This window comes from Rhinolophus sinicus, linkage group LG02, assembly GCF_036562045.2.
Source record: "Rhinolophus sinicus isolate RSC01 linkage group LG02, ASM3656204v1, whole genome shotgun sequence".
Classification (NCBI taxonomy): Eukaryota; Metazoa; Chordata; class Mammalia; order Chiroptera; family Rhinolophidae; genus Rhinolophus; species Rhinolophus sinicus.
The window spans coordinates 1,892,375-1,906,343 of record NC_133752.1 but is presented as its reverse complement, the minus strand read 5'-3'; the positions used below and the strand labels follow the sequence as shown (position 1 = coordinate 1,906,343).

The 13,969-nt window shown below is 55.6% G+C and overlaps 1 protein-coding gene across 3 annotated transcripts in view; it reads right to left on the bottom strand.

The window, feature by feature from the left end:
• RGS12 (regulator of G protein signaling 12) overlaps positions 1 to 13,969 on the bottom strand; it is a 118,516-nt gene that overhangs the window by 84,825 nt on the left and 19,722 nt on the right. For all 3 annotated transcript variants that reach the window (XM_074320600.1, XM_074320609.1, XM_074320602.1), the window contains exon 2: positions 4,734 to 6,710. In XM_074320600.1, coding sequence (XP_074176701.1) covers positions 4,734 to 6,614 — 1,881 coding nt within the window. In that variant the 5' untranslated portion in view covers positions 6,615 to 6,710. The remainder of the gene's footprint in view (positions 1 to 4,733; positions 6,711 to 13,969) is intronic.

Below are 13,969 nucleotides of genomic sequence, written 5' to 3'. Positions count from 1 at the left end.
CTCCAGGAGAGTTTACCTCCCCAGGGTATGTTTTCACATTGCAGAGGCAAGAGACCTGCAAGACCTCGCCTGGAGTAGTGGTCGTACCTTCCTCCTGGAGACGCTAGCTCACATTGCAAAGGGGGAGAGGGGAAACCCAGGGTTCTGCCCTCTGTCTTGAAGGAGAATTTGATGAAAGAGCAGAGGGTTCTCTCCCCATCTCAGGAAGGGGAGGGGACAGCATGTATATAAGCTCCCAGATTCCTGTTTTGGAGGTTCCTGGCCCACAGTACAACCCCCGGTACGTGCAGGGTGACATCTGATGTGGATCTCACTGCGTCACCCCAGGGTAAGGACTGGACATGGGGAAACCAGCATGGTTCTTGTAAGTAAATAATTAAATCTGTCCACGCTTCAGAAACGTGGTGTCCACTTGTCAATACGAACGAACAGATACTACAAATGTAACACCTCCTCACTGCCTGCAAAGACGAATACTGCGACGGACCAGCTGCCCCCTCTGCACGGAACCCGAGACATTCCTTCACATACAGCCCTGGAGGCGTGTGTAAGAATGTCCGCAACAGCGTCACCAGTCGTTCCTTCAGGAGCTGCGCGCGTGTGTTGTGCTACAGTCACACGATGGAGTATGACATAGTTGAAATGTTAAGAGAGCACTAATGAACAAAGTGAGGCCTGGCACTGAAGCCACAGCTGAGTTTCTGTGACGCAGCCAACGACAGGCTCATCGGCCCTCAAGCCACGGCAGCGCTGCATTCAACAAATAGGTCTCGGGGAGTTTTCCCAGCACAATGGCAGGAAGTGTTAAAATAGACTGTAGAAACTATCTGGAGAACACAGCTCGGCCCCTGTGAAGAGCGGCTCTGATCCCTGCCTGTGCACTCAATGCCAGGGCAGCACTGCACCACTCCCGCCCAAAGCACAGCCAGCTGGGGGGCAGCTGGCCTGTGGAGATAAACATTCCCTCAGAGACACTGCACGGGTCTCCTGTCCCTGCAGCACTAGATCCCGGCAGGGAGCTTCTTTTGATGGGGTGCGCTGACTGCACTCAGGGGTCTGGGTACAACTGGGAAGCTGCTGCCAAGGCTGCTCGAGGTGCTATGGGAGCAGAGCGGAGAAACCCCTGGAGATCCAGCAATCGGCTCCTTGGTATTTACCCAGAGGAGCTGAAGCCCCACGTCCACGCAAAACCCTGCACACAGCTGTTTACATCAGCCCCATCCAGAATTGCCACGCCTTGGAAGTAACCAAGATGTCCTCCTCCAGTGGGTGACGGATAAACAACTGTGGTCCATCCAGACAATAGACTATTACTCAGCGCTAAAAACGAATGAGCTGTCCAGCCATGAAAACACACGGAGGAACCTTAAATCCATGTCACTAAGCGACAGAGCCAATCTGAAAAGGCTACATACTGTGTGATTCCAGTGACATGACACTCTGGAAAAGGCAAAACTGTGGAGACAGTAAAGAGATCAGTGGTGGCTGGGGGTGGGGGGTGGAGGGTGAACAGGGGAAGCAGGGGGGGTTAGGGCAGTGACACCCCTCTGTGTGACGCCATAATGGTGGACACGTGTCATTACTCCAAACCCACAGAATGCACACCCCTGTGTGACGCCGTGATGGTGGACACGTGTCATTACACCGTCCAAACCCACAGAATGCACACCCCTCTGGGTGACGCCGTGATGGTGGACACGTGTCATTACACCGTCCAAACCCACAGAATGCACACCCCTCTGGGTGACGCCGTGATGGTGGACACGTGTCATTACACCGTCCAAACCCACAGAATGCACACCCCTCTGGGTGACGCCGTGATGGTGGACACGTGTCATTACACCGTCCAAACCCACAGAATGCACACCACCGAGTGAGCCCTGATGCAAAGAAGGACTCTGGGGGGTGGGGGTGATGGATGACGTGTCAATGCAGGTTCATGGGCTGTAACAAAGGTACCATCCGGTGGGGGAGGCTGTGCGCGTGTGTGGGAGACACGGTATATGAGACTTCTCTGCACCTTCGCTCAATTTTGCTGTGACCCTAAAACTGCTCTGAAGAGGGGCCGGCCCAATGGCTCAGGTGGTTGGAGCTCCATGCTCCTAATTCTGAAGGCTGCCGGTTCAGTTCCCACATGGGCAACCACAAGGTTGCCGGTTCAACTCCTTGAGTCCTGCAAGGGACGGTGGGCTGTGCCCCCTGCAACTAAGATTGAACACGGCACCTTGAGCTGAGCTGCCACTGAGCTCCTGGATGGCTGTTGGTTGGAGCGCAGGCTCTCAACCACAAGGTTGCCAGTTCGATTCCTTGACTCCCACAAGGGATGGTGGGCTGTGCCCCCTGCAACTAGCAACAGCAACTGGACCTGGAGCTGAGCTGCGCCCTCCACAACTAAGACTGAAAGGACAACAACTTGACTTGGAAAAAGAAAAAAAACTCCTGGAAGTACACACTGTTCCCCAATAAAGTCCTGTTCCCCTTCCCCAATAAAATCTAAAAAAAAGAAAAAGAAAAAGAAATGTATGTCAAAAAAACAAAAAAGAAAGAAAAAAAAACAAAAAACTGCTCTGAAGAAAACAGTCTGTAAAGAAGGGTTGAGGGCAGACGGGTGGCTCAGCTGGTTAGAGCGCGAGCTCTGGGCAACAGAGCTGCCGGTTCGATTCCCACATGGGCCAGCGAGCTGCACCCTCTGCAACTAGAATGAAGACGACGAGCTGCAGCTCAGCTGCTGCTGAACTCCCAGGTGGCTGGAGGGCTCAGTTGTTTGGAGCGCATCCTCTCAGCCACAAGGTTGCAGGTTCGACTCCCGCAAGGGACGGTGGGCTGCGCCCCCTGCAACTAAGATTATACAACGGTGACTGGACTTGGAGCTGAGCTGCACCCTCCATAACTAAGACTAAAAAGACAACAGCTTGACTTGGAGCTAATGGGTCCTGAGAAATACACACTGTTCCCCAATAAAGTCCTGTTCACTTCCCCCAATAAAATTTTTTAAATAAATAAAATAGAGAAGCGCTGAATCATGACCCTGCTTAATGCTGACTGTTGGACCTTAGACAAATCACTTAACCCCTCAGGGGACCACCACATTCTCATCTCCCAGGTTTCCCGAGGCCAGAACCCCACTGTGAGGGATCTAAGACAGTGTATAGACAGGGCACTTCCGACCCAACGAGAATGGACAAGCGGCACTGTAGTCTACACAGGACCGTACAAAAACCGTATTGTTATGAAATGTACTCACAGCCGCAAGTGAGAAAACCCACTTGTAGAATATGTATTCCAAGGGATGGTGAATTCCTCAGTTTCAGCCAACATTTCAGCCAACTTCCAGAGCCTTCCAGGGCCTTCCCTCCCCAGCCCCACCCCTGCCCAAGCTGGGGGGAGGCCCTTGAAGGAGGCTCAGGTGGGAGGTGGGGCCCATAGCACAGGTAGGCTGGTGGGGTGCAGAGAAGGAGGGGCAGGAGCCACGCTACCTTGAGACCCTGAGACCCCGCCTGCATACGGTTCAGACCCTGAGCCCGGACCAGAAAGGGGGAGGTGCACACAAGGGCAAAACTCCCATGAGCACCGCCAGCTTAGGGATTTAGTCCCAAACTCATATGGCAACAACTGTGTATATGAAAACAAACCTCTGTGTCTAGATACACGAGGTAAAGCTACAGGAGAGCTGTGCTTGCTTCACCTTGGCGTTTCCTTAGTGTGCTTCGTAGTGACAAACAGAAGACTCGGAAGCGGAAGGATCTAGAACAAAACCTGATCTAACCCACAGCACAAGCCCCACGCTCTCCTCTGCCTGACTTGCCCTACCCAGCCATAGGCGTGCAGGCTTTGCTGGGGAGAGTCCAGCTACCGAGAACAAAATCCGAGCAGACACAGGAAAGGTACTCTAACGTCACAGAAGTCCTGTGAGACGTTCCTTTGGAACAATCTGAGCCCAGCGCCATCCTCCTCTCAGCAGGAGCCTCCCTCTTGCTCAGGCTGGTACCATGGCCGCTGGTGGCCCTCTCCCAGCAGTCCTAAAGGAGGGCGACCCCCTCCCTCAGGCTCCAAACTGAGCGTGTGTGTGGGCACACAAAGGCCCCCCAGGGACACAGCAGACCTAGGGGCTTGAGGGCAATGCTACGCCAAGCCAGCCCCCAGCTGTTTGATGCTCGTCCCCGACGACCAGGAGCCCGCCACCCGCCACTGTCGGGTTCAGTTGGCATGGCTTTGTAGCAGGGTTTTCTTGATGAAGGAGGCAGTGCAAGGATCATGAACAGTCTCTGTGCTTCAAGAATGTACTGTCCTCAGAGGGCTGGCTGCCTTGGCCACTGGGGTGAAGACTCAGGCCAGAGACACAAAGGGCTTTGAAGGGGCCAAGGGACAGGGCTGTCCCAGGCACTGGCAGGAGGACAGGGCAGGAAGGCGGGGGCATAGCCACATCGGGGTTGTGAGGCATCAACGGCCTTTCTACCAACACCTGTCCCCTAGGTGTCCTACCCGGGACCCCGAGAGCCAGCAGAGCCAAAGGCCAGCTCGGGGACAAGCCCATGGGAGAGAGCTGAGTGCGCTGAGAGGGCCAGATGGAGCCTGCAGCCCACAGGCAAAGCACACATCCTGTGCCAGCTGACAGGCCACAGCTAGAGGAAGCTGGACTGGGGACACAGCGACCAATGTGCCACCATTTCACCTGTAGCTGACTCAGCTACCAAATCAAGCTCACTTTTACGGGCCACTCCCAGCAGGCTTACCTTTTTGTCTTCCTTAGTCTTTCTAATATTGCGATGGGGACTGAAAATGTGTTGCATCCCAAAAGCCTTCCTGGACCAGTCCCTCTTCTGGGAGCTCAGTGGGGGCTGCGCCAAGCTGCCCTCCACCCTGTAGCGGTCGGCGGGAATCTTGCTCATGGGCGGGGGCAGCGTGCCGCAGTTGACACTGGACCACCCGTCGGTGGAGTCCGTGTAAGACTCCTGGTCGCTGGCGTGACCGCATTGCCACTCCTGCAGGACGTGGACCGGGAGCCACCGCTGGCTGAACCCACCGCCAGGGCCCGCAGCACCTCTCTTGGAAGGAGGGACGGAACTCCGCAAGGAGGCAGGGGGCACCTCCACGTGAGAAGTGGGCCCCCCATGCTTACCGAAGTCCCAGCACCTGTCAGCCTGCAGAGCGGCCTCAAACGGGGCGCCCAGCTCGGGGTCGTGGCAGAAGGCCCCATTCCAGGGGGCACCCCAAGGCTGGGAGCCCCGCCCGCCCCCGCCCTCCCAGGTGCTGCTGCCGGGGCCATGCCTGCTGGAGCTGGCGCCCAGGTCGACCACCAGCACCCGGCTGCTTCTGTCTTCCTGGTTGAAATTCCCAATGCCGCTGTCGCTGTTGCTGCTGGTGCTGGTGTTCTGGTGCGCATCTGCGTCCCCGTCCACAAACGCCCGGGCCCGCACCCCCTCGATCAGCTCGCCCATGTCTCTGTACAGCACGGAGATGAACTGCAGGACGGGGAGGGAGGATGCCGGGAACTCCAGGCAGCCGTTGGTGTCGGGGTCGGCCGTGCACTCGAACCCGAAGCGCCGAGCGATGCCCTGATGGATCTTGTGGTTGAACAAGTCGGGATCCACCATAAACACGTGGCAGGATGTTCGCAAGACGCCCTCGTCCTCCCGCGCCAGGCTGCCGTCATCGCTGCTCTGCATGGTCACGAGCCCGAAAAACCTCCTGTCGTCCGGGCACACGGCGCTGAACGCCAGCTTCTCGGCGGGGTACTCGGCCAGGACGGCAGCCTTGTCGGTGCACAGCTGCACGCCGTCATGCATGACCTTCATCGTCACCAGAGAGTGGATCTTCTGCTCGGCCCGCAGACGCCGCAGGCAGCCGCGGATGGCCTGGAAGCTGTCAGACTCCAGGTTGCAGCTCGTGGAAGGAAGCTCGATAGAACCCAAGTAGCCGACGACCATGGCAACGTTCAAAATGCTGGCATCTAACCCAAAGTCTTCATGATTCTCTAGGCCAATGCTGAACACCGAATCATCATTAGTAACTTTGGAGATTTCCTCCTGGGAGAGCAGGCTGGCGTGCGGATTATTTATACTTTCATGTCCAAGGTCAAATCGCGCCGCAGCTGACTCTGAAAGGGATCTTTGTTTCAATTTCAAGGGCTCTGAACTGCTTGCACGAAGACTAGGGTTTTCAAAGATCATATTGAAAATTCCACCCGACTGCATTTCTTCAACGACTCTCTCTGCTCTGTTTATACCTAACGCTTTAGAATCGAGTTTGGGCTTCAGCCAGCCTTTTCCTTCATAGAACCCCACTTCCTCGTCGCTGGAGCACGACTCTATGTGGCTGAGGCTTTCCCCCACCACCATGTGCAGGACCCCAGAACATTTCCCGATTAATTTCACCACGTCTTCGTGGGACGCTTTCTTCACGTTGATTTCATTGACAGCAAGTATCTGGTCTCCAGCGCGGAGGCCCACAAAATCTGCAGGGCTCCCTCTCATGACACAGCTGAGCACGCAGGGCGCCTGACCAGAAAGGGTGAAGCCGTACCCAGCTCTTCCCCGGGCAATCTCCACGCTCCTCATGCGAGGGGGCGCTGTCCCCGGCAGGGGGCGCTCCGCTGCGTCCCCCGCTCTATACATCTCAATGGGCCTCCAAGACCAGGAGCATAGCTCTTATTCCAGGGGTCCGCAGTTCAGAATGCCTGATGCTGCCATAGTTTTTCTTGAAATAATGCCCTAAGGAAGAAAAATAAACAGCTCATTATTAAAAAGCCCAGCTCTCTATTGCTTATTACCTACACATAATCAGAGAATGCAGAACAAAACCCGCCACAGAAGGAATCTCCAGTTACCACATAAACGTCAAAGTGAAGGAGAAGCGGTAAATCTCAGTCAGGCTCAAGTTCCTCCCGAAGTGGAAAACGCTTCCCAAGACATAGCTCCCCGCCCCCGCCCCCTCCTCTGAGGCTGCCCCACCTGGGCCTGGAGCAGCACAGGACTGCGCAGAATCCGCTCCTGGTGGGGATGGAAGAGAAGGCGCCTCCAGACCTGACCCTCAGTGTGGCCCGAGGGCCGGAGCCCGCTGCACGCCCCATGCACCCAAGTCTGCATGTTAACCAGAGGGGCAGTCGGAGTGAAAAGCAGTGCTGGCTAGAGACTTGGGGGACACAGGCACCCGGATGACCCCTAGTCCAACCTGCATGTGACCTCGAACTCCCTCTAGGAAACGTTCTCCCCAGGAAAGGCAGTCAGCTAATATTCTCTCCCAGCCCACCACCCTCCCTCCAGGAATCCACGTGAACAAGGTACCGTGTGGGGACAACACATCGTATTGGACTGGAACAGCCGCAGTCAGTACCGCAGAGGCCGCCCGACAGAACAGATAAAAGCAGCAGAAAGAGCAGAGAACGTCAATACTAAGAGCCATTCCCGGGGGATGGCCTCATAATTACAGGACTGGTCATCAGGACAAAACGGACGGGCCGCGTGATTCGACGACTGTCTAGGAGAACACGGGACTGCACAGACAGTCGTACCCACACTAAGATTTAGCACAGGGACAGGATGCAGAATGCAAGTCAGTGAAGGGAGAAGGCACGCAGGGCGAAATCCAGAGGAAACCAGCTCAGTTTCCAGAACCCTCTCCCAGAGTCGCACAGGATGCACTCAAGTCCCCCAGCAGCTCGTGACGACATGTGTGGAGTGTTGTCCACGAGGGAGGTTCCTCAGAGACTCAGAGCCAGGGCCTTCGTTGCGGGGCTGGTCCCACAGGCCCCTCTGGCGGGCATGTCCCAAACTCCAGACCCCAGCAGGAGAGGGGTGCCAGCACACAGGTGAGGCACAGGGAGCCGCTCTTGTCAGTCAGGGTTCTGAGGACGCTCCCGACGCCCAGGTTCGCGATGCCAGCCCAGGGCCAGCCCTCACGCAGGTGTCTCCCAGCGCAGCCAGGCCTGCTGTGTGAGCTCCTCTGCACAAAACCCTTTAAAGATCACTTTAAAAAGAGTACAGTAAGTGATTATGTTGTGAAAATCCAAAATAGAATAGAGAATGTTTTTTAAAGAGTGTATGCTTTTAAGTAATTGTTTTAAAGTTATTAGGAGAAATTCTTATGTCTTGGGATCAAGTTTCCAGTAACAGAAGCATAATTCAAGGCAATTTATGCACACACACACGCAATGAAAGAACCAGATGAGATGGAAAGGGTACAACCAAGAGCGGCTTCAAGAATGATGAAAACACTGATACGTAGGATGCATGTTTGAATAAAATTCTTTTACGGCACGTAAGACTGAAAACGAATCATTTATTTCTAAATTACCATATTATTTAATACCTAAGTGGTACTAAATTAATCACTTAAATATCCATCATTAAAATGCATATATTAAAGATGACCAAGAAATGTGTTTTAAGGTCTTCTCACTAGATCTTCTTAAGGGGTGTGGTGAGCTAACGCCCCCCACCAAATATGCCTAATCTCAGGAAACCGAATGTCACCTCACGTGGCCAAAGGGCCCTTGCAGCTGTGACTCGGTGAAGGACCCTGAGATGGGAGGTTATCCTGGACTCTCGGGGTGGCCTGTGTAACCACAGGGACCTTATCAGAGGAAGGCAGGAGGGTCAAGGTCAGAGAGAAAACCATGACATGACGGAAGCAGAGATGAGAGTGACGGGCTTGGAAGGTGGAGGAAGGAGCCGAGGAATGCAGGTGCCTCTAGAAGCTGGAAAGGCAGGAAATGGGTTCTCCCCTGTAGCCTCCAGAGGGACCAGCCCTGCAGACTCCTTGACTTTAGCCTGGTGACACTGACTGCAGACTTCTGAGCCCCAGAACTATAAGAATAATTTGTGTGGTTTTAAGGCCCTCAGTTTGCAGCAATTTGCTTCAGCAGCCACAGGAACCTCATATAGGGGAGTCACCTGTAGGTGGGGATACAGCACATGAATGAAACAACCTGTCTGAAAAAACGCCCAGCACAGCATCTGGCTCCTGGCAGATGACACATCAAAGCCGCCGCCGTTCCCAGTGCAACTGCAGGTGTCAGTTGTCACTGTGAAGTCTCCCAGGACAGAGGTCAGTGAGGCCCTGCTGGCTCCCTCCAGGAACAGAAAACCTTCGGGCTTTCTCTTCCAAACAATAACAGATCCTCTCTGAAAGAAGCTATTTTCCAGTTTCACATGCAGAATTATTGTGTAATTCATCCGATCACCAGGAATCACAACTCTGTATGACACACCATTGAATAATCATCTAGTATGTGGTTTACTCAGACATTTCTATTAGACTTATTGCTACGTTCCTCTATAGATTAAAGCAGTTTCTAACTCATATGAATGCTATTCGCATACCTATAAGTCACACTTTGTAAGTTCAGCCTATACTTTACATTTTCCTTGGGCTGCATCAGTGAATAGCAAACTGGTGGAAGAGGCAGTGAAATGCCAGGTCCCGGTCCCTTTCCTCCACCCAGAAGCTCGGGGCTGTAGGCCCAGCAGGCGCCTGCTTTGACGAAGCTCCCCCCAGCCCACAACCTTCCCGGAGACTCTGCTGTAGGCAGCAACACGTGGAGCCCCCTGGCGTGAGACGTGTCCCCCAAATTCCTACGTAGAAAAGGGATGGTATTTGGAGATGCCTCTGGGAGGGACTGGTTTTAGACGAGGTCACGACAGTGGAGCCCCGTGACGGGATTAGTGTCCTTGTAACACAGAAAGACACACAGGTCCCACCTGCTGCCAGCATGTGAGCACACGGAGGAGACGGCCGTGGTGAGCCAGGCCGTGGTCCTCAGCAACACCGGGTCTGCCAGCGCCTTGATCTTGGACTTCAGGCCCCAGAACTGTGAGAAAGCCATTTCTGTCCTTAAGCCCTCAGTCTGTGGGCTTCAGTTAGAGCGGCCGCGCTGGCTGAGATGCCATGTCACCCAGCCTCCTCGGCCTGCAGAAAGGTAACTGAGGTCGGCAAGCAGGGCTTCATCTGAGTGACAGCTTCCGGACGGCACAGAAAGCTGTGACACAAGGGTCTCCGCTCTCACTGCGCCCACTCCTGTCACCCTCCAGTTGCTCGGCCTTCAAACTAACAGAACCTAGAAACAAATACCAGGTGCCATGATGTTTCCCTGCCCCTTCCTCTCCAAGGTTTCAATCTGCTGTAAAACAAGGCCCGTTAATGCATTCCTCCACTCACCGGTCCGGAGTGAGTGCCCACCCTGTGCCAGGCAGTGTCTCAGACCCAGAAGCTACAGAGAGGGTCCCGGCAGTCCCCAGGGAACCCCCACTCTGAGCAGGGCGAGTGCCGCCCCAGCTGTACGCTTGTGCGTGGAGTCCCCGGGCAGTGCCAGCAGCGAGATGCGAAAGCCATCCCAGGCAGAGGCGGCGGGCACGACTCCGGCCATCATGCAGCTCAGCCTCCATCTCTGCCCACGGAGAGGGGACGTTCTGTGAGAACGATGCTCGGCTGTCCAGAATTGTGCCCCCAAATGTTAGACATCCATGCTTCAACGGGCCCTGGGCTGAACATGGGGCCAAAAGAGCAAAGCAATAAAGAGCAGCGCGTGGAGACGCAATCAGAGGGAGAGAAACAGCACCATGAGGCACTGAGGGGGAGGGGAAGCTCGGAGAGAAGCGCAGGACAGCGACTGTGACACCAGCAAGTGACGCCAGCAACGGGGGCCTCCCACGGTGCTCGGCAGGGGCCAGGGCCTCGGGACCTCACACACAGTTAGTCACTCGTGTGTTCGTAGCAATGTCATGTGAGGTAGTATGGTTATTATTCCCATTTTGTAGGTAAGGAAATGGAGGCACAGAGAAGTTAAGGAATTTGTCTAAGGCTGCACAGCTAATTAGTGTCAGAGGTGGATCTGAGCTGAGGTCATTCTCGGCTTTCTCTATCCCCACGCAGAGGGCTTCTGAGACGCAGCCGAGATGGCCTTGAGCCTGAGGGAGCAGGCGCCCTCCACTTCCACAGTCTGTGACACACTGGGGACGCCTCATCAGCCTGGTCCCACTCAGCGCAGGGGCCTGGCGGCACCGTGCCACGTCCCGGCTGTGTCCTGCCACCAACACACCCCCAAAGCCATTGTGCCCAGCAGCTAACGCCGGCCACCACCCCAGAACTGCCCCCAGTGCCAAACACCCACCAGGTACCACCTCCCTCCACACCCCCCTTGGGGACACACACAGAAGACCCCACACTTCCCCACACACACACACACCAGGACGCACGCGGAAGCGCCCTGTGTCCTGGCCACCTCACCCCCTCAGCTCATCCTAGCAGCCGGCCCCTGGCCCCTGAGAAGTGCTCCCAAGTCCGCCACTCGGCCTGCCCTCAGCCTGACCGACCCGACCTGGACACAGACGATCCGAACGCATGAGAAAGGATGCACTGGCCAATGCTTGGCTCACCAAGGCCACTTCCAGGCCATTTACTGCCACAAACAAACAACAACCCTCACCATGCTTTTACCCTGAAAGGGCCCCTTTTCCACCCCTTGCCACCAGACCCATCACCTACCCGGTGCTGGTGCAAACCCTTTGCGTGTAGTTCAACGGTGTCACCGAACGCCAACAATGCGCGACACTGGGCCAGTACAGCGATGCCCCAGGAGGGGGCAGTCCCTTCCTGCGAGGAGGCTACGAGGACAGCGACTTCCTGAGGGGCACTGGCTCCCTGGCTGCGCAGTGCCACCCACACCCGCACACCTGCTGCTCACACACCTGCCGAGGGTCCCTTGTCCACACACCTGCTGCTCACACACCTGCTGCTCACACACCTGCCGAGGGTCCCTTGTCCACACACCTGCTGCTCACACACCTGCTGCTCACACACCTGCTGCTCACACACCTGCCGAGGGTCCCTTGTCCACACACCTGCTGCTTACACACCTGCTGCTTGCACACCTGCTGTTTGCACACCAGGCCGAGGGCCCCTTGTCTGCACGCCTGCTGCTTGCACACCTGCTGCTCACACACCTGCCGAGGGCCCCTTGTCTGTGCCCATCCTTTCTCCCTCCAGGACCCATGTCCTCTCTGAACTTCAATGCCCTCCCCAAGGTAGTGAGGGTGACTCTGAGCGCTCCCCTCACTTCCCTGGGGAAACAGACCCACCCGAAGGCCAGGGTCTCCCACCTGCTTATCTCCTGCCCACACTGCTCCTGCAAGCTCGGGGCACCTCAAACTCACAGTCAAAACAAACTCTGTCCCCCAAAGCTGACGCCCTCTCAGTGACTGGCCACCATCTCCACAGAGGCACAGGCAGGGGCCGACACATGTGGGGGCTCCCAGAGACTCCTGAAATCCTAAGCAGGACACAGAGATTCAAAGATTCGGCCGCAGGCAAAGGCTATGAACAAGAAGCAACAGTGCGAACAGTCTACAGAGCCACCCACACACAGGACGGGCCAGCCAAGCGCAGCTTCCACACAGAGCAGGACCATGAGATGGCAGGAGGACGACAGACAAGCTGAGAGACTAAGAGCATCGACCAGGAGCCACCAAGGGGACAAGTGTGGAACGGAAGGGAAGGAAACACGGGGGGATATTCAGTGAAAAGCCGTCTCTCTGTGCATCTGTCACTGCGTCACCCGCAAAGGGCAGCCAGGAAGGGTTTCCCCAAATTTGTAGCATGTTTTCAGGGTTGTATGACTTAAATTGTAGATAATGGGGAAAATGCAAAATTCTCTTTGGAGAACGTTGGAGGCAGCTGAAATTGAAGCCAGGTATTAGCATTTGGTAGATGTTTGGCCTTGTTTTGCTTTTTTTAAAAAAAGTGGGAAAAGAAGACGGAGAGAAAGAAACTGGAAGAAATAGTGGAAGGATCCTGCAGCCACCAAAACAAAGGGAAGACTCCCCAGCCCACCTCCGTGACTCAGGGGACACAGGCCATGTGCTCAGGCCCCACAGACAGAGAAAGTTTCATTACAAGTCACCAGTTATGCTAAGACTCGGAGTGGTTTCCAACCAGGCTGCTCCTGCATGAGCAACTGGTTACCCCAGGCCCAGGGGACACAGCTCCAGCCATGAGCATATGGATAAGTGGGTGGATGGATGAATAGAGGGGGAGAGGGACAGATGGAAGGATGGGAGAAGGATGGATGGATGGATGGACGAACTGAATTCATTAGTGGTAGTCAATGTTTTCCCAATAACACCTTGTTGGCCCCAAAATTAATGGACCATTTCCCAGAGCTACAGAAAGACAAGAACCTTTAAATTCAAAGGGCCCAGCAAGTGCTGAGCAGGGTAAGTGAAAAGTCCCCAGACTTTCAGGAGAAAAGACAGCTCTTGGACAAAGCAGCAGGATTTGCCAGCGGACGTCTGAGGATGGCAGAGCCCGCGGGTGAGGTTCTGCGGCTCCCCGCACGCGTGCTGAAGAACAAACATGTATGCGGTGAGAGGCGGCAGGCAGCGAAGGCCTGGGCTGGGTGGTCCCACTGGGCTACCCCGCGTGCCCACAGTGTGCCCGCAGACTGGCCATGCTCCCAGGTACGACCAGCACCCCCTGCTCGTGCGAGAAGCCCATCCCCAGGACTTCCCCCTGTGGCAGCTCTGACAGGTGAGGGTGGCCAGGAAAAGCAGCAGGTGCAGCCCACCGTTTCAGTGTGATGGTCACCCTAGAGCAAGGCAAGGCTGAAATGAGGCGCCCTGTCCGGAGCCCGCCCCCCACGACGACTGGCAGGCTGAACCCCAGATCCTTCACCGGGAGCCGTCTCCGGGAGACCGTTTGTCTGACTCCTCGGGCGTGTTTCTTTCTATTCACCCAGGATGCAAGCTCTAGCGGTGCGGGGCTGCCCTGGGAGGGGATCGGCCCGTGCCCCCTGTAAACGTCAGCAGAGGCACAGACTGAATTCGTCACCCAGCTAGACAGACAGGTGTGCTGCGGGCAATGCACCCTCCAATATCTGATCACACCTGCCTGAACTCCAAGAGTCTGATAAACAGCCACAGAGCGTAAACAAGCCCCGGTGCACGGCCTCTGCCCAGCCCCCCAGACACCCTAGTGG